Source organism: Sander vitreus, chromosome 18 (assembly GCF_031162955.1).
Source record: "Sander vitreus isolate 19-12246 chromosome 18, sanVit1, whole genome shotgun sequence".
Taxonomy (NCBI): Eukaryota; Metazoa; Chordata; class Actinopteri; order Perciformes; family Percidae; genus Sander; species Sander vitreus.
Window position 1 is genome coordinate 12,824,607 of NC_135872.1, and position 24,942 is coordinate 12,849,548.

General features: G+C 40.3%; 1 protein-coding gene across 6 annotated transcripts in view; it reads left to right on the plus strand.

Moving 5' to 3' along the window:
- The window catches only part of utrn (utrophin), a 190,892-nt gene extending 167,054 nt beyond the window's left edge, over positions 1-23,838 (plus strand). For 5 of the 6 annotated variants that reach the window (XM_078274047.1, XM_078274046.1, XM_078274050.1 and 2 more), the window contains 9 exons: positions 2,305-2,343; positions 2,882-2,947; positions 4,960-5,025; positions 11,898-12,059; positions 13,963-14,200; positions 18,443-18,518; positions 18,794-18,877; positions 21,272-21,297; positions 22,474-23,838. In XM_078274047.1, coding sequence (XP_078130173.1) covers positions 2,305-2,343; positions 2,882-2,947; positions 4,960-5,025; positions 11,898-12,059; positions 13,963-14,200; positions 18,443-18,518; positions 18,794-18,877; positions 21,272-21,297; positions 22,474-22,482 — 766 coding nt within the window. In that variant the 3' untranslated portion in view covers positions 22,483-23,838. The remainder of the gene's footprint in view (positions 1-2,304; positions 2,344-2,881; positions 2,948-4,959; positions 5,026-11,897; positions 12,060-13,962; positions 14,201-18,442; positions 18,519-18,793; positions 18,878-21,271; positions 21,298-22,473) is intronic. The other variant, XM_078274048.1, reaches the window with a different exon arrangement.
- The last annotated feature ends 1,104 nt before the right edge of the window (positions 23,839-24,942 follow it).

Here is a 24,942-nt window from a genome sequence, read left to right on the forward strand (position 1 = left end):
AGAGTGACTATGACAGCATGATAGACTAAAATAGATTTTTAGAAAGCTTTCAGGGCAAAAAAAAACAACAACCAACAACTCTGAACATAGACTGCACAATTTTGACAAATAGAAAGAAATGAGAAAAGACATCAGCTCTTTTTGCAGTTTTTTTCTTAGTCAGCGGTTTCAAGTTTTCTTAAATAGCCAATGAGAACAGCAGTGCTCCAAGTAAGTTTGGTAGCTTTATAGCTTCATGCCCTTCTACATGGCTTTTACAGCTTTTGACTGGGTGTTTTTTGCTTAACCATGGTCCATTTGTTTACCCCTGGCTCAACGTTCACCCTACTGGCAAGACATTGACTTTCATTTTTTAAAGACTTTGTTAAAATGTTAAAAAAATCTTTATTCTGTTTGTATATTTGGAATTTGCTGTGTAATTGAGTTTGACTCATTCAGGTCTGTGCCAAATCAATAGGTGAAGATGCAAAAATATAATATTTTCTTTTCATTTTGAACTAATCTCAGATTTAATAGAATAGGCCATATTCTTACTAAAAAGCATTTTTTTTAGATTGACACATTAAAATTAAGATATTCATAATAAATTTGAATGATGGTCATGCATTTTGACCACGGTTTAGCCTGTTCAGACTTTTAGCACAATACCAGTGGAAGGGCTCTGCTCCCTGTTGTACTTCAACAAGCACAACAAGCCTTAAATAAAAACACACCCTTTACAGCAGCCACATTTGTCAGGCCCAAAATACTCCCAAGGGCTCTGCTGTCGTGATTTCTCCCCTCCCTCTCTTTGCTTTAGTCACCTTTCCTTCACTCATTTTTTTCCTCCAATTACCTCTCCCTCTCTCCCTCCCTCTCTGTTATAGTAACTTGTGTTTCTGTCTTTGCTACAAACTACGTCTCCTCAAGTGTATCCAGGGTTAAAGGTTAAAGTCATTTTATGCGGGTCTGACAAATTTAGGTAAAAACAAAACCATGTACACTCTACAAAGCTGTACATTTTTTTGGCAAAGATGAAAACTGACATCCCTCTCCTGAAAAACAAAATGAGCAAACTGACTGTTCCTTCAGGCAAAGATGTGGGCGGGGGCGCATAAAACTGCCGCACCACCGTCTCTGAATAGTTAGCTCAGTCTGCCCTGCCGACCCTGATCTCTTTTTCTCTTATGGTTTCTCTCTTTATTTTCTCTTTTCCGTCTAAATCCCCGGCTGCATTTTCAATTCTCCTCGCAGCTACAGAAGTGTGACTACACTGGCTGCCCCGCTGGGAGGAACATAACCACCAAGCCGCACGTCTCCCTCTAAATTTCCCTGCTTTAATGTGGAAACAAAAGCACGAGGCGAAAAAAATGTCAACCTCAACTGTTATCTCACCAATTTTTAGCCAGCTTCCTCAGTGAAAACAACACATTTCTTTGTATTTCTTTGAGATAAGACTTCCCATTTGCTTACAAATAGCAATTGATGCTCTGCATTACTAAGTATAGCTGCAATTATCACAGACTAGAAACTGGAAACTTCATTAGCTTGGTTCCTATGCACCAAACACATCTTTTCATAACATACAGCAATGTACTTAATAGCAGATTAACTAGAAAAGAGGTTCTAATGTTTTTGCTGGCGTGCTATTTCAGTAAATCCTGATGGAAATAAATGAGAAAAAGGAATGAATTTGGGCCATATCATTCTGTATGCAGGAGGAGTTGTGAAAAATAAAAACACTATTTTTTTTTATTTGACCTCATTTTTACAGGCAAGTCATTAATAACAGGTTATTATTTACAGTGGCAGCCTGACAAGTGGCATATCCACTTCATGAAAGGGAAAATAAATACATTAGAAATACATACAGTTTAAAAATCACATACAATACAATTTAAAATACTACACAGACAACAGTAAACACTTATAACAAGATAAGTGCTCAGGTACATGGGTGACAGCAGCAGCAAGTCAACTGACATAATCAAATATTTTCTGTGTGAGCTTTCATACACGTAACCTACATATACTATTACAGTGTGCTGACAGATCCACTTGTCCATATTGACCCCTTCAAAACTGACTGTCAAACTACACATTTTCTATGTAACAAATTTTGATGCAGGTTTCAGAGAATGTCACGGGGTATAATCATAACCACATGTGGTGTATGTATATTGGTGACTGTATGCGAGTCCGGCCACTCAGCTGTTGGACAGACATTTCCTTCCATGTCTTCCTCCAACTGCTGAGTTTTTGATCCTGAAATGTTTTGTGGTACCTTACCTCCCTCCCCCTTCCTTCCCTCCAATTCTCTTACAGTCCTGTCACCCTCATCAGCATGTGTCCGGAGCAGTATGAGTGAGTATCTACGGCACCAGCAACAACACGTCGGCTGCAGACTGGAATGCCTTTTAACGACACCTCCTTTACTCCCTTCTCTCCTCACTCACCTCCCCCTAAGTCCTCACTTCAACTAAGCCATGACTGCACTGCATGTAGCCTTCCTGCCTGCCTGCCCGATCCACTGGCTGAACATGCAACTGAAAAAAACTCACCCACTGTCTCCTTACCGTCACCTTCTCCTCTTCTCTAAAGCATCCAACTTGCATTCAGTTGCTCATCCCAGCAGTGGCTGTCAAAAACCATCCACCCTCCCCGTAGATCATCCTGCTCCCCTATTTCTCTCTCTCTAGGATCATCAGATTTGTTTTCTAGGTGATGTTGTGAAGGGCCATTAGTGTGTGGGTGTGGGTGTTTGTGGGTGTGAGAGTGTGTGTTTGTGGGTGTGAGAGTGTGTGAGGGAGCATGTGCATGTGCCTGTGATTCTCTTGTGTGTTAATGAGGTTGTGTGAGCATGCAGAATCTCATTCATCTCCATTACCCCATTCATTTCCAGGCTGCCCCAGTCACCTCAGCTCTCTCATGATGACACCCACTCCAAGATAGAGCAGTATGCCAGCAGGTACGCATCGCATTCCCCAGTCCTCATCATCTCATCATCTCAGATGCCACAACGAACACACACAAAGACTTGCTAACTGCATTTAAATGTTACACATTTAAAAAGCTTCATTATAGAATGAAAAATCCACTTTTAAAGGACCTTACTAGTTTTAGCTCATTTACCAAATGAAATTTTTCAAAATCAAATGAAAACCAAAAACCTCATAATATGCACCTGTAGTGCAATGTTTTCAGGAAACATTTAAAGAATTGTTGAACTGTTATACTTATACTGTAATACATGTTGACTGTACAGTAAAGCTTCCAGACAATCAGACAAATCCAGATTATGTTGGATGTCTTTATTAGTTGCCCTTGTGCTTCTTGAAGAGGAGGTGTGCTATATATTCTCATAACAGTATGAAACAAGTATCAAATTGACACTTTTAGGTCAGAAACACAAACGAAGCACATTCTGCCTGTATCTATCAAAGAACCCTGTTACTTATTTTGGGCTTCATTGAGCTGGGGCACAGAAAGATGGATATTAAATGAGAGAAAAAACAAGCATTTTGGCTTCATTGAAGTGTCATTTTGAAATCCATTTCAACATGCAGTTATATACAAATAGAGAAGCAAAAATGTTATTCTCCAGTTTCCCATCAGAATAATCAGTAATATCTGAATTTCTCTCATGGCCTCGCTCTCATCTGTACAATGCTCCACAAATGTTCAGTGTAACTTTGAATATGGGGTCATTACTGTCTGCTGAATTTAAAAAAATATTCATACTGGAAAACACTGCATCTCTAGATATTTTGTAAACCTTGAGTGCAGTGGAAATATGCTGTGGCATAAGAAGTTCTGTTAGGTTTCAGTAGACTATTTGCATTTCTTTAATTGTTAAGTGTCAGGGAAGTTACAAACAATCATGAAATACACTTTTGAACATTGTGTATTACTTTTTATTTCATGGTGATCACATACATTAAATGTCAGAGGACTGAGCCATGCAGCCACCCACGCCCGATAGCTGTTTTCAGCCACGCACTTCAGATGATCCTGCTGCGTGCATCAACACATCCATGTACACAGTGTGTGATCTGCAGTTAATCATCACCCACATCGCCAAACTAATGTCCTGCTGCAGTGAGATTGAAAACCTGTCGTGTTTGATTTTAAGACAAGTTTGACTATTAAGTTCCCAAAGTTTCACAAATCCCATCTTGCCCCTTGAATGAATCTCTAATCAGTCCAAAGCTTATCTCCTCTAAAGCGGACAAGGGTTATTCGTGTCAAAACAGAACACAGCGTCCTTCCGCAGAAAGCTTTAATCATGAAGGCTCTTCTGATGCAGCGCTGCTCTGTCTGGCCTGTAACCTTTCATTGGTCACACACCATTAACCTCCGCTCAGCGTTTCTGCTTGCATTGTTTTATCAGCAATGACACAGACATGAGCCTTGTGAATTACAATTTTTACTGAAATATAGACACTGACATAGTAGATTATAGCGTAACTTATACATTTGCATGGAAAAATGCACACACTGATGAGGTTTCACCAGTGGAATAATAACTTAAAATGTCTCCCTCCATGCATATTCTGTCATAGTCCAATTTCATCCTAAAGTTTAGTGTGTGGATTGTGTTCTTACTCTGCTGGACAACCCTGCTGCCACACTGTCAGAGTTCAGTAAATACAGGCTTTGATCTGAGGAACCGGCCTCATTAGCATGGCTGCTTTGATATGACCAAAAAAAGACAATTGCGCATACTCACACACTCACACATCTCTGCTGTACATCTCCAAAAAATGTAATTGTGCACACATATACTAGACCACAAAGTTGTCATTTACCTGCTTTGAGACTACTATCTTTGATTTTTTTATTGGTGTGCTACTGTGGCGTTGAGATCTGCATTTGTTGCCATCGCTGTTCTGCAATTTGATGAGATGAACACAAGGTTTATATGCTTCAGTTGTAATTAGTAATTTAAGTTGCAGCCACTGATGAGGGTTTCTTTCTCAGGTTGGCCCAGATGGAGCGCTCCAACGGCTCTCTGCCCACAGACAGCAGTTCAGCTACAGGAAGCATGTAAGTCACCGCTGGTCATTTCCAACATTTCTATACATAACACGATCACACATTTCCAACCAACTTTGTTTCACAGATCTTGGTCAAAAAGTAAAGTAAAATATTTGATATTTGATTTCGTTATAACTCTGAGACATCTTCCTGCGCACTGTTTACCTGTCAAGGTAGCCCCAAAAAACTTGCCTTTCCTGCTTTCAGTGTATCAAAACCAGCTAAGGAAATAACAAGGTGGCTTCCCACATTGCTGAAAAGAGATGAAGAAAGAGTGTGAGAATTCCAAATGGTTTTGAGAGAGCAAAAGAAGTGTGGAGTGAGGGGGAAAAAGACAATGGGATGTAGTTGAATTCAGCAGGAAGGACAGGACTTTAGTAGAAATGTAATGGATTTGAGTGCCAACAATGAGAAGTGAGTGTGATTGGTTTCAGCATCTCTGATAACGACCAGTTATCTTTGATCAGAGGAGATGAGGACAAACTTGAAAAAGAAGAAATTACAAAAAAAGGGGAAAAGCTGATGAGCACGAGCTCTGAAGTCTTCGGCAGGCTATTTGATTCGAAGGGCGTATTTGTCCCTTTTCCAACTGAGATCCTAATCGGGGGAACGAGCGCATGAGGTTCAAATGCCCTCTGGGCTCATGGACACACTAACATGTGTGTTCAAACAGAAACACACACACAGGCACACACTTTTCACTGTGTTCCTGTCTTTGGAGGGAATAACTTTCCGCCTGTTTTGATAAGAGATCACAAGAATTCCCAGATCCTAGATCTTCATCATAGATTTGGAAATTAACCATGTGTGAAATGAATTTGTGCTCGAGAATGTAACAGAAGAGAGAGTGCAGTTTTTGTGTTTTTAGTTTTTTTCCATCTCAACAACAACTTCAAGTAGCACAAAGCCAAAAATCAACTTATTTTTTATTTATTTTTTTTACACAAATGTGTTTTCAGAAGTGTTAAAAAGTGTGCACCTGGAGCAAAGAAATTCCCTGTATGGCACATAAAGGAAAGCGAAAACAAGTTTTGAGATTTTTAAAAAGAAAATTCTTAAAAAAGAAGTATTACAGCACAACAGTGACAAGGCACATGGGAGGATGGTGAAAACCTTTGAGAATATTGAGTGAAGATGAAGTGAAGCATCAAGCTTCATTCTGTAGGAGGTTGCATCCCCTGCTGATGTGCCTGCATCATGTGGACCACTGCTCCCACACTTCACCTACATCCAACCTTGCTGTGTACAATAGCAGTTTTAGAAACAGGAGGTGTTCGATGGTAGACTCTCAAAAGCTCTCTCTGCTTTTCTGCTGATCAGTAGAAGGACATAAGAATAGAAAGACAAAATATGTTGGTGAGCAGGAGAAGGTGGATTTATTTTCCTCTCCGAGCTTTCATAATGCGAGACAAACACATTATTCCCACTCCTCCTTGCTCTTTTGTGCTTTGTACTCGGGCTTATTTAAGAGAAGAAGCCATTATCTTTGCCAGCTCTGAAACAACACTGACGCACATACACAAAAGTGTATAGCGCGCTAATGAGGTGAGGGAGATGATGGATTGATGAAGGCTAATGGGTTTAACAGCAGAGGGAAAAAACACCCACCAGGGCACATTTAGAACAAAATCATAGTTCTTGTGCTTTCACTCACTTTCACACCCGTGTCATTTCTGCAAGATTTCCATTTGGCTTTGCTGCAAAACAACAGCCACAATGTAGCTGGGAAGATAACAAGTGCACAATCCTCCAAGAAAAAGAAAAAATGAAATGCCAATCGCAAACAAAACCACAACTAGTGTGTTTTTTCAGCACACATCTTTGACAAGAATGGCTTCATGCTTATCAGCATGGAGCACACCATAGTGCCTGTGTGTAACTTCATACTTCACATTTCAAGTAAAAAAAAATCATCTTTTTTTTATCTAATGTGCATTTTTTTGTAATGCAAAGCCACATTACGTTATTTGTATATAAATTGAATAACCAAGCTCTAGATAAGGAACATTTAAGTCTGAGACATGATATATATACACTTTTATATAACATATTGACCAGTGCCACTAATTAGGAAGAGCAATGAACTATATTCAATTTGTCTGCTGTTGTAGGCTATTTTTGGTGGTTGTGTGCACAATAATTAATTTGAATGGATTTCCAACATATCGGCTCTTAATTTCGAGTTAGTTTATTATTTATTTAGTTTATTAGTTGTGAATTAAGTATGGGCTGTTTTTAAAAGGCCAGAATCAGCCTGTAGTTTATTTTGTATACACCAATGTATCCATCAAGCCCTACTTTTAAGGGAAAAAAAGTAACTTAAAAAACATAAAGCAGTATTGTGCATTAGTAGATACCACTAAAGTAAAACAGTCCACTCAGCTATATCTCTTCACAAAAGAGGAGGCTGTGCATTGTGTTGTTAGACTCCTCAGCTACAAGTCCTTCTTCCTTTTTAATGCCCTTGGTTTGCAGTGGTTGACTGTCTTTCCTCTCTTTTTATAAGATTTATTATTTCACCCAAGCCTCTTGTCTATCACACCACTCCATCTGGTCGTCTGTGTGGAGGGGACACGCACACACACACGCACACACATGCACACACACACGCACACACACAGACACACACACACACACACGATCCCCACGCTTGATACGGTAGGAGAAGCTGCCTTCTTGGCAGTGTTTGTGCTTATGAAAACACGCATAGTGTAACATGGATGACTGCGTTTGCCAATTACATGCATGTTTGGCTTTTGGCTGGTATATTCTGATCGCTCAAAGCCTGCAAACACTGATTTGGACTCACTGCCAGCTGTGCAGTGATATCAATAATTAGTAAACATATAGTACATTAATTTATTCTTGCTGCACTTTTTTTGGCTCAGCTTTTTTGTTTGGTTATCTCTCGCTTGCCAGTGTTTCCCCCAGTGCTGTCCCTTTTTCATGTCTTTTGATATTTTGCCCTTTATTCCTGTCCCTCTCCCTTTCTCCATCCCTTTTCTTTTTAAACTTCCTTTCATCTTTTTTAGTTGTAGTCTAATCATGTTTTACCTTTGGGCCCAGGCAACCTTCAGATTGAACACTAAGCACAGAGGTAAACATTGAAAGATTTTACATCATTAACAATACACCCGGACTTTACTGTGATCACTCCCCAAATGTGGAGGTCCTACAGAAAGCGAGGTTTTAACACCCCACCAGATGGGAGAATGAAAGCGAGGTTTTAACATCCCACCAGAGGGGAGAATGAAAGACTTGTAGACCTGTTTCCATCTGTCTTTATCCCTCTCCTTTTCTCTCTGAGCTCAGTGTAGGCAGCTGCAATTCAGCTTGAGAGGAGCTGCCTGCTTTGTGATATGTTAGCTAGGCATCAGGCCCAGAGACTATTGTTGTTTGAGGAAAGACTGTAAAAGGCCCCTCAGCCACGTCCCTGCTCACCCTCACCAAGCACCACAAGCATAGTCACAATGCGTAGCAGCTAATAGCTTTGGCATTCATCACATTTAATTCTTCTCCCACACTGATGCTCTCTTCCTCTACTGTCTCTTTCTTCTCTGTGTTCCGTCCTCTTCAACCAGCACCACACTGCGCGAGCCTCCAGTCCTTTCACTACACTTCCTCTTTCTCCCAATATTCCCAAGCATGTGGTTTGTGAGCCAGCTCTGCCTCCTGTAGTGCCCATTTCCACACGTAATGAACCCCTTTCTGCTGTCCTCTGGGCTCCCCTGCCAGCCATAATGTCCTGCTGCAGCTTCCTGTTGCCAGGGACCTGACTAATTGGTCACTCAGTTTGTGCCGGACCCTATCCCCTAACCCCAGCAGACAACAATGCCAACAATTTCAAGTTTCTCTACAGGAACTAAGCTTTTTTTTCATCATCCCTTTCTCCCTTGTTACAGCAGACCCATATTTCAAATAGAAACCTGTGTGTGTGTGTGTGTGTGTGTGGGTTTATTGCTGCATGTTGCAGTAGCAGTGTGGAATTTGACATCCTGTTTCTGCCATCTTTCTCTGTGTTATCAGTAACTCAGCAGTTTCACCAAGTCACCATGTTAGAGTGAAATTGATGAATAACTATGTATATGTGTGTATGCATATGGAGAAAGCTCTATAAGAGTTTTCAGAAAGACTAAAAGTTAATTTGTGGAAAATAAATAGTAATGACTGTATAAAGAACTTTACGAAAGAACAGCATGAAAGAAAAAGGCAAGGAAGAGCTACTGGTTACATTAGATAAAAAACAACAGTGGAATAAACATTTCCTTAATTCAGAGTGGTTGAGTTCCTTGTTTAGAAAGTTTTAAAAGTCTCTTTTATCATTTGTGCCTTTCATTTTTAACAAAATATATGAAAAGGTTGAACTTGACACAAATCTTGTTCTTTAAGAAAAGAACTCTCTAAACTTGTGCTTTAAATCACACAAGGAGCCTGGGCTGGTTAATGATAAAAAACCTTTTTTCTCCTCAGCGCACACAGAAGGCGACTGGCTTAGCATATTGTTCCTTTTATGTGAAAAGAGGTGAAAGCCTCATTCTGTGTACCTTTCATTAGCTTTCCGCTCACCCCAGTCCTTGGTCATGAAACGGCATACTTATTTCATCTCTGAGAAAGAAAAAGCGTCCTATTCGTAGCCTCTGGTATTATACACGTGGTGATAATGGTATTCTGAACCATTTCTGAATACTCATTGATTGTCTCCTCTGGTGAAATTCAAGGGTGTCTTATGTAAAACCTGAGACGTTTCAGTGTGCCAGTTAGCTCTCCAGAGCGTATTTGATTAACTTACTCATTATAGCCAGGGATTATGTACTCAGTTATGGTCTGGCCCTGATAAGAGTGTGTGAACCAAGTTTATAGCGAGTCACCACTTATTTGAAAAGGTGCCAAGAGTTCCTGCTTGGATGTCACTGATTGAGGTGTGGCTTAAAGTACAGCACAGTTTTCAGCTGATAGAGGTCAATGCAGTGTTCTGTCCCTTGAAGCTCATTGGTCATTGCTATTAGGGATGTGAAGTGGGGCAAGAAACAAGCAGTCACAGGATCAGACAAGACTCCAAATTAGACCAAAAGTAAATGTATTACCCAAACAGTTTGCTGTCAATGTCCTCCACACTTTACGACATTGCAGTTCAATCCAACCCACTGTAGTTAACAAAGTTGTGCATGCACACAGTTTTCTGTGCAATGATGGATTAGTAATGACATTTCCCGGTTTGGTCACTTTCGCTTTTACTTTCACATTAAGTCGTTTTGATAATCTGGCCAAATTATTAGTTTGTTTATTGTCTGCACGCCTGTGTTTGTTTCACTGTTGGATTCTGTTGTAGCCATATCCCCAAATCTCAATGATTACTGTAGTAAGTAACATGTTGTCATAACTGATAGAAACAATGGCCAAAGCTGCAGAAATAAGACCCACGTTGTAATAAAACGAAAATGTATTTTAAATCTATAGTATATATTGTTATAATTGTTATATACTGTATATATTATGCTCTTATAGTCCAGATATATTCTTTTTAATGTTACATAACCACAGGATGTTAACATCACAGAATGACAGCCTCAGCACTGCTGGATATTTGGACATGCTGAATCCATAAATAAAAATGGCAAAATAGAGTCAGCAGTGGAAACTGTAGAAAGCCACATGTGGCATCAATACGCCACTAAACTTTCTCAGCCCAACTTTATTTCGAGCTGTCAAACTGGCTCTGGAAATTACTGTACCAATGGAAAGGGTTTTTAAATAACAGTCTGTCATCTTTTTTGTGCTTGTGTGGTTGTCAGGTGTTTAGTCCTCAAGGCTCAGGTTGTGTTTCAGAATGAAGGTGACAGCTGGGCTTTGGCAAGACCTGCCACCCTCTTTCAGATCACTGAGATAGCACACAAAGAGATTGACACGTACACACACATACAGATACACAACCGCAGACCCCAGCAGCCATTTCTTCTTCTTTCCTCCCTCTTTCCATCTGTCTGCCAGGCTCCTTCTCTTCTCTGCTCCCTCCATCTCCTCCCAGCCCTCCTTTATTCCATCTATCAGATAATAGAGATTGACACATCTGTTTTCCACCAGGGATGGTGGAACTAACAGCGTAGCAGACCTACAATAGCTGAAGCTCTTATATATCATGGCAGCTACCACAATCTTTGTTTAGATTAGGGTTCTTTGGAAGCTGTTGTTTCTATTTGTGCAGTAAAATGTTTGTTTTTTCTTACTAGTGCGTTTTTTATCATCTGATGCTGTTTGATGTCCTCTGACCTTTATTCTTGAAAGAAGACAATTAAACGGTGATTGGTTCAGTAACTTTACAGCCATTCAAAATAGACCTAAGACAGGAATCTGAATTTTTGGAATTTATTTTACCATAATAAATATTATTATGCCACAGAAATGTATAATTTCCCTGAAAACAGCATATTAAATTGTCGCAGACAACTAGACAGGTAATGCTAAAGCAGGAGAGATAAATCAAGTGAAAGCTAGCAGGGACATATGCATGGCTGAAACTAAACTAAAAGTTAATTTACTCACTGATTTTTTTTCCCAGCTGTAACCTGTATTTGAAAAATAGTAATTCATTTTTCTCAAGTTCACTGCTTCTATAGTTCCTGCGCGCTGCTTTGGTAGAGCAGTATTATGCTATATGGTAATTTCTAAGCATCCATTCCAAGTAATTTCCAAACATAATGATTTGCTATAAGTCATTTACCATAATTCTTTTAAACTGCAAAACAAGTTTTAAGTTGTACATTGTTCATGTGCTGAAAAAAGTCCTCCCTCCCCAACTGAACAGAAGGTGAATTGAGCTGACTAACGGGGACAAGATGTCTGGGCTCCTCACTCATCACATAACTCTGCACTCACTTCCACAGGGACGACGAGCATGCCCTGATCCTGCAGTACTGTCAGACGCTGGGAGGGGAGGGCTCCCCCTTCAGTCAGCCACAGAGTCCGGCCCAGATCCTACAGGCCGTGGAGAGGGAGGAACGGGGCGAGCTGGAGCGGATCATAGCTCGCCTGGAGGAGGAGCAGAGGTGAGGCAATACAATCGCCCATTAATGAAACTTCAGAGAATTCAGTGTGGAAAGAGGTTGAGTAAATATAGGAAAATATCATTTATGTTTGGACAATCTCCTTAAACTGGATAATCATGCCGCAGTTGAGATTTCCACAGGATCAATAAGAAGTTATCATTAAAAGTATTGAAATGTCTGTTTTATAGAAACTGAAATGTTCGAAATACTTGAAAATCAATGCTTATCTTTTTCTTTTCTTTTGTCGCTCTTATGTTTACTCACAGCTTCTGGGTGTCATTTGAGTCCATGGGCTCATTGTTACACTCCAGTGCACAATATATAAACATCAACACACTTCCCGTACCCCCAGTGTGTCTCACATGCCAAGTCCTTTTCTGGTTTGATTAGTAAATGGAGATGGCTTAGAGACAGAGTCACTCAACAATCTAGTGTTGTAGTGGTGCATTTGCGCAGCCAGTGGCCTCGACTGGACTGATTTAAGACTGATTACACACATACACAGGCACTCCAGGAGAGAGAGGAGAAGAGAGAGAGCTTTACTGCCAGGCTCATAAATGCCAACTAAGAAAAGCGTTGCAGCTTATGGTTCTGCACTGAGAGAGAGAGAGAGAGAGGGTGGGAGTGAAGCGAGAGCTATGGTGGGGGGTCCTTTATGTCTGTCTATCCACTTCAAATAGGATTTCACTGAGAAAGCAGAGAGCAGAGGTAAACATGACTGTGGTATTTTAACGTGGCACCCCACTGTGGGGGTTCAGGAAGGAGCTTTTGAATGCCCTTATGAGATTCTTTCAGTGATAATAATAAAAATAATAGTTAACCATATTTGTTAGTTTGTAATAATTATTTAATCATAGGAAGTATCACAGAGGAGAGAAGCCTTCCAAGACTAGCAGTTGCAGCATGACACAAAGGCACAGCATTGAGATGTGTGTGTGTGTGTGTGTGTGTGTGTGTGTGTGTGTGTGTGTGTGTGTGTGTGTGTATGTATGTATGTATGTATATATATATATATATATATATGCCTACTGTGCACGCTCAAATACATAAGACTGTTTATCTATTCATAGATTATATACTACATAAATACAAATATATGCACATATGCTGTACATACAGTTCAGTTACAAAAGCATATGCATTCGGTACAGTAGACACATATGTGCATAGTGCATAATGGCACCTGTGTTCATGTTCACAAGTAAACATGTACTAAAACATGTATACATATACCGATATAATATTGCATTTAAGGAGAGTCAGAGTACTGTATATGGGGAGAATGACAATAACCCTACCTTGACCTCGATGGATAATTAATTAAAGGAAGAACCAACCATTTGTTTCAAGTTTTTCCTTCCATTTGTCAGCTGTTTGAACATACATACACATAAATGTACATATGTACATTCAAGATCAAATAAAAATGATTAAAGATGCGGTGTATATTGTAGATTCATGTAACCAGTGGTGGAAAGTAACGTAAAAAGTATATTTACTCAAGTGCTGTTCTGTACTACATTTATCTGACAGCTGGGGTTAATAGTGACTTCACAGATTAAGATTTTACATACGAAACATGAACATCTGATAAAATATTTATTGTAAAGTACCCAGCACTAAGAAACATACACATGAATGCATCACTAGTATAATCCAATGGTATAATGTAATAGTATAACACTCACGGGCTAGTACTTTTACTTTTGATATTTTAAATGCATTTTTCTGATAATACTTTTTTTTACATTAATACATCGTTTTAAGTAAAATTTGAAATACAGGACTTTAACTTGTAACGGAATATTTTTACATTACTTCTACTTGCAGTAAATGATCAGAATACTTCTTCCAGCTTTGGGTGTGACAGATGCGTATTGTGTTTCTAACCATGGTTTCCCAGGAGCCTGCAGAGGGAGTATGAGCAGCTAAAGGAGCAGCATGGCCAGCGAGGAGCCCCTGCTGGAAGCCCCTGGGATTCTGAGGGTTCTTTTGCCCATCCTGATGAGGCTGATCTTCTAGCTGAGGCCAAGCTGCTACGACAACACAAGGGCCGGCTGGAGGCCCGCATGCACATCCTGGAGGAACACAATAAACAGCTGGAGTCTCAGCTCCACCGCCTCCGGCAGCTACTGCACCAGGTGACAGAACACAATTGTTGGGCAGTTTTATCCCAAGAAGCCACAGGTTATGGCTAAGAGGCGACAGAGATAGATATTCATAGACTCATACGTTACAAAGATAATCGTCCTCAGGATTGGGCTGTTTCTTATTGTTGTGGACTTTTTGTGACAACTGCAAAGTGGGCTTTTTTGAAATGGATTCAAACTGCAGCTGTGGAGGGGCCATTTGCAGAAAGAATGGCTGTAGTTTTGGTGCTTAGCAGAGAGAAAACAACATAGATGTTGTTAGTTGTCTATTAATGGAAAAGGACTTGAAGTGGCTAAATCACAATGCCGTGATATAAAAGCAAGTTTGCCAGCTTTAAAAAGCTTGGTATGTAAGCTTTGAAAGTAACATGAGACAACTGACATTTTTCCCCCAAGACACAGTAATACAGATTAGATTAGAGTTTGCACTGGTGATTTAGTCGTTATTTTGGTGACTAGTGCAGTGCCTGTTTGGAACGGGCGATTGCTTGGCCTTTGGTATTGCTGCCCCAAAATTACTTACAGAAGGACCCCAAACCACTTAATATGCAACTCCACTGTATAGCCTACTACTGACTTACAGTGTAGGCTACATCTACATCAGAGGAAGACATTGTAGGCCTACCTACTACTGTAATGTAGCAGATTCAGAATGTAATCACAAAATATCACAATGAAAATGTAGAGTAATCAGACATTAGCTTCATGGACTCATGGCAGTGTGCTACCCACCTAGCCTGCGTGCGTGCACGCAGAGAGAGAGAGAGAGAGAGAGAGAGAGAGAGAGAGAGAGACGTATTATCACTTCAGCAGAGGTGTTCATTTCCATACAGTTAATGGTGATATGGATTTGATTCGTGGGGTATTTTGACGACGGTAATGTTATTAGTGTGGTAAGTTAGCATTAGACTTAATTAACCCGAACCAGGGTGAGTCTGATGAAAACTGCTGTGTCTGCCCGGTTCAGCTCTGAGATTTTCTCGCATTGCACAGCGCTGTGAAAGAATAATCTCCGAGATTACGTTATGTTCTGCCAGCTCACAGCAATTTATTACAGTAGCAGGAATAGGTAAACACAGTTCACAGACTGACTCACTCACAGTGAAACTCATAAAATACAAACACTCATTTAAAAAATGCAAAGCTGATGATACAAAATGCCTCCAATAAATTAAAGGATTCTTTAAAGGTTCTTCAGGCCTACTTTTTCACCTATGAACCTCCACATAAACATCCACACGTTTTGTATATAAATGTGCTAACCCATTCAGTTTTTAGTTTTAGTTTGTTGTGCCTTTGAATAACCAAATCTGTTCATCAACCGCTCAGATAAGATCCTAATCACATCATTACTATTCGATCCAGGATTCTCGCATTCGCTTCCCGTCCCTCTATCAATAACTTCCAGATTTGTTTATGCCCAGCCTAATTGCTCACGGAGGTTAGATTGTTTGTGCCAAGTGAAAAAAGCCCAACCCTGAAGCCAAACAAACAGCAATCCCAACAAATCAGACTGAGCAAACACAGGAGCAGGTATTGGCTCTCTGGTAGCAGTAATAACTCACAACAAATATGGCCTGAGGAAGGCAGCTGACATGACTCTGCAGATTTTTAATGGATGAAGATTAACATTTTGACAGAAAAACAGGTTTTGTGCACCCATCCTTCACGATATTGGAGATTTCCCTCTATTTTAAACAGTAGATCGAAATGTCATAAATTCGATTTTTTCATTTTTTTCTCAGCTGGTCAATGTTAAACTACTTTAACTACTTCATATACTGTTACGTACAATTCTTGATTACTCTAAAAGACAAAAAAATGGCACGCACATCTACCTACATACATGTGCCCACGCTAAATGAGAACTTCTGTTTTCTGACATTTAGGTGCCCAGAGTCCTGATGATATGTCAACATGTCTTTCCATCAACTGCAGCATTACTGCCAAGCTGCAGAATAATAAACCCAGCCAGCTTGAAGGCACGCACTAAATTCATACTCCTGAAGGCTGACCAAAGCCCTGACCTTAGCTATTCTCAGACGAGCCTCAAGACAGTGGCTGTGCTCTAGAGACGTTTCCAACATGTTAGCCTTTACTGGCGCCAGGGGCACCAGGAGATGAAGGAGAAGAAGAAGGAGAAGAAGAAGGGGTGACGAGGGAGGGGAAGGGAGGCTACATTGATTTAGTTTCTTGCAGTTGAAAAGCTGAAGGGAATGTGGGAGTCTGCCGTAAATGTCACCAGGCATCAAGTGTTCCCTTCTGTGCATCAGAGCATCAGAGCGTGCTTTCACCAATTGATCAACTGTCCACAGTACTTCACTTACACAATCCTAATCTCTAATTGATGGATTGGGATACAGCTACTGTTTTTAGAAGTAACTGGGTTTTTAACTGTCATTGTCTTCTCTTTTTGTTGGTTTGACAAATTGCTTTCATCAGACTCTTTGTATCAGCCATGACATGAATCTTTATTTTAATCACGAAGAATGAGAACAAAAATGGGATTGCACATTATCACTTGAGCTGTGAATCTCTGTGTACATGGCTAAATTCTGCCCTCTGTCTGTTTTGGTCTTCACATCACTTAAGAGATCTTGGGACTTGGGTTTTCTGTAATCATAGTGCAGACAGTGGACAGTGGATAGCAGTATGAACCAAAAGAACAGTGTGCGGATATAAAGGCAAGACAAATATGCGTCTTCTCCCACAGAAACTTTGATCTTATGCTTTAGAGACACAGCATGTATTATGCATTATTACAGTATAGATTAGGGCTGTCAGCATTAACGCGTTAATCGCGATGCGATTAAGGGCCGAGCATAACTCGCATGCCGGCTATTATTAATTTATTTTACACTTCACTCGGCTTTGCGTCGTGCCTACTATTTTGACCCTTTGCAGCACCGTTACTTATCATCAAGCTGCCACTTCCTCGTAACACATCCTGCTGCTGCAGGCTGCAGGCATGATGGAGAAACACAGCAGCAATAACTCTGAATGGAGCTTTTTATTTTCCAAAACTCCCGGACGGCTCGTAGACAAGTCGAAAGCCATATGCACGTTGTGTAAAGCCGAATTAAAATATCACCGAAGCACGTCAAGCTTGAGCTACCACCTACGGAGCTAAGCTTAGTAGTACAGTTAACGTGATGCTACCCGCTAGCATGCTACCCACTCAGGCAAAGCACTATTTTGGAGAGTGCTACTTGCCGACCTGTGGATGAAACCAAATCCCCAAAAAATACTACCGCTCTTGCGAAACGGGTGGCAACTAACTGCAGACCTGTCAGTATCGTAGAGGACTCGGGTCTTAAAGACGTACTACGGTTGGCATGTTCTGACCCGTCTAATTGCCGTTGAGGGGGACAGCAGCCCCACACAGCCTGTATGACACAGAGAAAGCAGCCACACTGGAACTGCTGCAAGGTGCTGCAAACGCTGTCTCATTAACCGGTGATCACTGGACGTCAGTGAGTAATCAACATTATTTAGGAGTTACTAAACACTATATTGACTCTGGTAAGGATAGGGATTTTTTAGTTTTTTAGTTAGGTACTTGGAGGAATTGTGCAATAATGACAGATTCACACATTTTTCTTTTGTTTACACAGTAAATACATAATTACAAATCTTAAAATCAAGTTCATAAAGTAACTTTCTTTGCATTCACAAGATACACTGGTAAGAATTGCTTTCCATTGTTAATATGTACTTAAAAACTGTTCTGAAATGCAAAACAATAGAATTTTAATCATGTGATAAAATATGCGATTAATCACGATTAACTACAGAAATTCAGCGACTAATCGCGATTTTAAAAAAAATAAAAAAAAAATCGTTTGACAGCCCTAATATAGATTTGATCTTGTGGCTGGGTGTCATGACCTTGAGTTAAGTCATTCATGTTGCCAGGAATTGTACATGCCAATTAGCTAGAACACTAAAAATCAAACTATTGAAATGTATTAAAATGTAATTGATACTGTAGCATGTTAAACTGAAGTCGGAACATTGGTAGAGACATTTTTATGAGAAATGTTTTTGTACACAAAACAAAAGGCTCATTGTGCCGCCCTCTGGTAATCCCTTGTCTCTGCTTGGGGCCGTGAAGCATGGCTAATTTTGAAGTTGTCAAGCTGATGCCAAGCAGAATATTTATGTTATAATAATGGAGTTTTGTTTTTTGCCTTCTTTCCTGTGGGTGTATCTCTCTCTTTCTCTCTCTTTCAGCCGGAGATGGATTCAAGGGTAAATGGAGTGTCCTCTCCAACTGTGCAAGGTCCAGGTCCACTTACTGAAAACTCAGGTGAGACACTTAAGCTCAAAAAAAACTTCAGACACAAACACTCACACTCCATCTGATCTTGATATATGAAGATATGTCCTTTCAAATTCATTCACTATGGCAGGACCTACATTTGGCAGTGTTCAGCAGGTACACTGAACATTTGCTCTCACGCTTTTTCTCTGCAAATGGGAACTTGTTGCTCACTGTGGTATGGCACCATATTAAAGTATCTGTGGTAACTGAAATTCTGTGTGTGTGTGTGTGTGTGTGTGTGTGTGTGTGTGTGTGTTCAGATGAGCTGCTGGACTCCCACCATAGCAGCTCTGACCTGGCAGATGTAATGGAGCAGATTAACAACTCCTTCCCTGCATGCAGTCGTAAGTTTCCCACTCCTCCTCTCTCCCACCATGTCTTCCCAGCTTCTGAAGGCAGATTTGTGTTTCGCCACAGCACGCTGGTCAGCAGAAAAGTAGTGCATGTCATACCGTTTAACTGTTCATACTTCATCCCTCACACATGAATTAGCCAAGTTTGTACCCTCCTTTCCTTCCTATAGCGTCTTTCTACCTTGCCTTTACCTCTCATTCACTCATACATTCATACACTGATAGTGGCGAAGCCGCCATGCTAGGCGCTGGCCCTCAGTGTCTTGCTCAAGGACACTTCGACATACGGATTGGACCGTCAACCTTGTGATTAAAGGACAACTTGCTCTACCTTCTGAACTAAAGCTGCCTCTTGTACAGAAATGGCATTCTTTATCTATAACTTTGTCTATAAAGTCATAACTTTCTCCACCACAATTTCCTAAAAATTAAACATGAACCCTTGGAATTTGTCATGTTGTCACTTTGTTTATCTCTACCAATAGTGGGGTATGGCAAAGAAAAAAGCTGGAAGTAGAGAATGTTTGGCATTTTTGCTTAAAACGTGACTAAGGCGGTTAATCAATTGTCAAAATAGTTGCCAATTTATTTCCTGTCAATGAATTGATTAATGGACTAAGGGCCCTATTTTAACGATCTGAAACGCAAGTATCAAACGCCAAACGCAAGTAGCTTTGTGGGCGGATCTCGGGCGCTGTTGCTATTATACCGGCGGGATAAATGACTCTTGCGCCCGACGCAAATCTGAAATGGGTTGGTCTGAAGTAGCTACATTACTCATAGGTGTGGTTTGGGCGTAACGTGCAATAAACCAATCAGAGTTATCTCACATTCCCTTTAAAAGCAGGCGCGCTTGTTCCATGGGGGATTGCTATTACAATGGCGGATTTGCTAGGCGCACGTTCTTAATACATCCATGGACGCACGCCAGGAGCGGGTCACAGCCGAGGAGACCGACGTTTGCTATTGATTTTTCTTTTTGACAAAATGTAAATAAAGAAATGTCACAAAAACATACTTCCCGATGTTTTGGGCTCACTCTCACTGAATCACGAGGTTATGAATGCATGGTGATATTTTTGCAATGTAGTCTAACATTAGACCGAGATTACCTCACTATAGACGATGCAGCTCTTCTGTCTCTCCTCTCCCTGTGCTGCTGGGGCATTTGGGTTAAGTGGCATCGGCACATGCAGTTCAACATCACATCTCCTTAAGTCCTCTAATATTTCCTCATTTATGTCATCAACACATCCATGATTCATGGAAATGTTGTGTAAAACAAGGTCATATTTTTCCTTGTATTTATGAATGGTTTGCAAAAATGGGAACTGCTGGGTCTGTGAGATGAGAGAAGCAAAGTGTATGTGCGGTGTGCACACTCTACATTACGGCCAAGCATGCGCCCTTAAAATAGCATCTGAATAATGCGCCACTGACTTTAGACTTGGTTTTTCCTGGTCTGTGGCGGGATTGTTTTCTGAAACTGCAAAATAGCACGCCGGAACACGCCTCCTCTTTTTGCTGAACCGCCCCAGGGAGCGCAAGTTCAATCCCTAATTTACCGACGTGAGTCTGTGGAGGGAAAAGTCCGCTGTGCTTCAGGTGCAAAATAGGAATGATACATGCGTCGGTGTACAAAGTGAATTGCGCTGGGTGCAAGATAGGGCCCTAAATGTTTCAACTCGAAAAATTGTTTGCTATTTCAAGCTTAAATATTCACCGCTGTGTGTGTGTGTGTGTGTGTGTGTGCGCTGTGGATTGTCATGTATAAATGATAGCAGCTGTGCTCTTATCTGTAGTCATGAATTCAAAAGGTCTTACAATGAAGAGTGGTATATAAAGTGTACTTTTTCAAAAAGTGTAATCATGGTTTGTGCAGTGCATGCAGTCTCCTCTGCATTGTGACTTTGTGGTTTTTGATTCTGATGAATGCTTTCTCAGACACACAGATTTTAAGTACAGCCTTGAGCCTTTTTTTTATTATCATTTAAATTTGATATTTAATATATGATATGATCAGGAAAAACCTTCAACACTCATTACTTTTTATAGCAGAATTCGAAAGAGTATCCACCTCTGGGAATGTTAATCAAATAGAAAAATAAATAAAAATGTTTCAAATAGCGAGTTAGAGCTTACTGACTTTAGATTGCATTCGAATATTTAGAGTCAAAACTCCTATGAGGGCTTAAAAATCCATTCTAATCTGGCAGACGCTCCGGCATTATTAGCATTTGGTTACTGCAGAGCTCCGAGGCACAGCACGGAGCTGAGTGTGTGCAGGAATATGTGGGAGGCTGATAATTTAGTGTAGACTTATAAAAACAGAGATAAACTGTGTGAGTTCAACTCTGAAACTACTCTTTGCTTTGTCTTCCACAGCCTCGAGCCTCTCCTCAAGACCACAGGTAAGCTGAGGTTCTTCCACTTTTTTAGATACACAATAGTTCTATAAATCAGTTTGTGTATTTGCAGCTTGTATGAAAGCTACTTTCTGCTTTGTTGTCTGTGTTTTCACGGGTTTTAGTAATGGCAAAGGTGAGAGAACTTTGAGCAGAGCTACATTTTAGAGGTAATTACAGCTGCTGCCACAAAAGTAGTCCCCTCCGTGTAGCCTTCACCTGCCTCAGCCCTGCACATTTGGTGGCTTGTGAGAAAGAGACGGCTAATGGATCTCTCCAGAGTCCCATTAGCTGCTCCTCTCATTCCTACAGTCTGCATTTTGGGACAGAGGTGTTGTGAAAGCCATTGCCACTGACCTCTTCCTGCTGTAATTTTTTTACTCCGCTCACACCATTCTTTCCTTTTTCTCACTATTTTAAAACTTCTTAGCTTGTCTCTTCACACACAGCTAATACCTTTACACGCCAGTTAAAGTGCTTATCTGCTACATATCTATTTGTGGTGGCCATTGCAAAAGAGACACATACTTTTCCTTTCATTTCTACTTCCCTCTTCGATGACCATTACACTTCAACTAATGGCTTTCAACATTTTACACCTCAAAATTTAATTTAAGTCAAGTTCATCATGATTTTCCATTATGCCTGTAATACACACTTTGTATTTAGTACACTCAGGAAATGAAGTGAACTAAAGTTCCTACATCTTCTCAGTCTCCTTTTACTTGTATGTAGTAGAGTCGTCCTTTTTTTTCATTGTCCTTGGCAAACACCGTGCCATATACTTTCTGTTGGTTTTCACACAAAGGCATGGGTGAATAGGTTTGAGTGCCTAAGTCCGTTTCTGAGAAGACAGCTTTGTTTTGTAAAATCTCCCCTGCATCGTCCACGCCCACCTCCTCTCTTTTCTTCACACTGAGCTCCTAATGGACTGTAACTGGCTTGAGGGACTGCAGTCAATTTAGTAGCTTTCAAACCCGATTACGTTCGAACATTTTTCATATTTCCACACAGTCATGTCTTGATGAAGAGAAATGAGGCGGGTTTACCTGCTGCACTTCAAAGACAAGAGTACTAACTTTCAGTGGGTCTACTTGAACCCAGGCGCACACCAGTTGTTTTAAAAGGTGTCATTTTTGTTGTCGACGTGATGTTTTCATGTCTGTGTTCTCTGTTTTGCAGGTGATGTGAGGACAGTCCCAACAGAGGATGGCATGTGTGTGTGTGGGCACACATGGAAGTGTGTGTGCACAGCAGGACCATTCCCAAACAAACAATCCCCCCGACCCTAAATCCCAAAGACGCAAAGGACCAGACAACTTAACTACTTTTACCACCTTGTCTTGTACTATGCAAACTGTACATTTTATGAACTGTAGATTGTACCTAAACTTGGTTCACCATTTGTCAATGATTTGTTTAGATATGCAGATGAGTATATGGACACGGGGCTTTGTATAGTAAAATATGCTCTTTTTTTTCAGAGGGCACTTTGAGATTTGTGTTTCGTTCTTTTTAATTCTGCCCTCACTGGGAATCAAACTGTTGATGTTTTTTGTTTTTTTGTCATTCCACGGCTTTGTACTCTCCAGCCCCCAGTTGCAGTTATTTGTCTGTATGGAAGTAGACACAGGTTTGGGAGCACGCACAGTTCCTGAGTAATAACATCTAGTGGTCGAAAAGATCATTTTGAATACTGTCACTTCTCAAAGCGTCTGTTTTGTTTTGAAGATCTATCATGTAGCATGCTTGATGTCAAGTTCCCCTTTAAAGCATTGATATGCCGGCAGACTTTTGTGTCGACTGCGATTTGATGTAAACTTTACTCCTTCTGTGCCTCTACTGTTCCACGTGTCGAAGACAAGAGTTGAGAGTTGATAAATGAAAGTGGAATTGTGTATAAAGAGAGACGTTTTGGAGAATAAGATTTAAATTTAAAGTTGTTCTGAATTTGGGTTTGTAAGAGGCCCGCCGTCATTATTTAGAATAGTTTTTTAAAAGATATATGTTCAGAAATCAGAGGAAAGCCATGATTGCCTTGCTACCTCAGAATCATAGACACAGTTTTGTTTTTTTTCGTGGTTTGTAAACTTGTTTAAAACAATTGTGATCATTTACAAAACAAGAACAACCTGGTTTAGCATTCTAAGCTTTAGCTTACTGTATTGGTGTACACCGCAACGAGGAGATACCAAGTTAAAAAAAAGTTACTATTACTGTACCACAATGTGTCTGTGGCATGCTGAAGCTTGCCACCAGTTATGATGAGTATTACTTCATCTGTTGGTTTTTCCACTGGCCTTCTAGCACTGGTCCCTCACTGCGTTGTGTTGTGCTATATGCTATCCTGTAAAACTTGTGAGACTGAACAACACTAATATAACCTCCTCTGACTGTCGACTAATGATGATGTTTTAATGATTACAATCATGATGAACCGTACCATGGCAGAACTGTGTCGCCTCTTCTGAGGTATGTAAAATAGATTGACCACACTACGTGTAATATGGCTATGTTTTATTCTAAATAAAATTTTTATAACAAGTACGTGTCCCTCCCCCGCCCTATTTTTTTACTTACCATCTGTTAATGTAAGTGGCTTTAATATATTGAGGATGTAAACATGTAAAGGTAATATAGATGAATCACTTAACAGAATTGTATAAACACTGATCAGAAATTCATCCCGCTACTTAAGTGTATTCATATGCCTTACACTTACACCTGCTTTTGAGGAACAAAGGCTTAATTATAGCCAACTCCTCAGTGCCATCCAGCCACGATCTTAGCATTATAATTTATCAAAGGAATTGATCATGCAGTGAGCGGTATCATTATTACATGTTTGCAGTGAGCATGCTGAGCTGTGACTGAGAACTCCAAATGAAGGATGAAAGGTAATTAGCCTCTTCTCCTTTTACTCCTGCCCTTCAAGCACCATTTTTTTCATTTAAGCAGCATCACTCTCTTGTGGCCGCATGCATTGATTATTCTTAAAGGTTGTGTGATGTTCGATTAAAGACATTTACATTGGTCTGACTTGGCCGTGCTGTTGCTTGTTGCTGGTTATAATATCTGACCGCATAAGTCATTTCATGGAGTAAAATCCTCTCATTTTAGCAACCTGTCAGATGAAATTATGTCCCAACAGAAATTGTCTGTACTTTCAAGTCATAGTTGTATAAGCATGTCCTCTCCACAACATTGATATCTGACATATCAATCCCGGATCATTTCTATTATTTTACACCTGTGCAAATTTGACACAAATTAAAGTAGTAACTTTTCCATGCCAAGTCTAAATAGCACTCCCTATCATCTATGGTCCAGCTGTTCCATAACACGCTTCAATAATGCAACAGTAGCCAAGTGGTAGTGCACCCTAATTGGATCTGGGGCTACTGTACATATTCTGACTCACATCCTGTGGGTTCCCTGAGGTGCCCAAATTAGTCTACCGCTCCCTGTAATGCACTGCAGGAATTAACTTGTTTGTAAAGGCAAAGAAGTTTAGGATAGGTGGTACGTATTCCTTACTGGGTCCCATTACAAAAAGAAGTGCACTGGTATTGTTATTAATATTAATGTGACAATAAGGCAATAGGTGAAGGATTTGGTTTAATTAATTACTGCAACAATCTAATGTGCTCA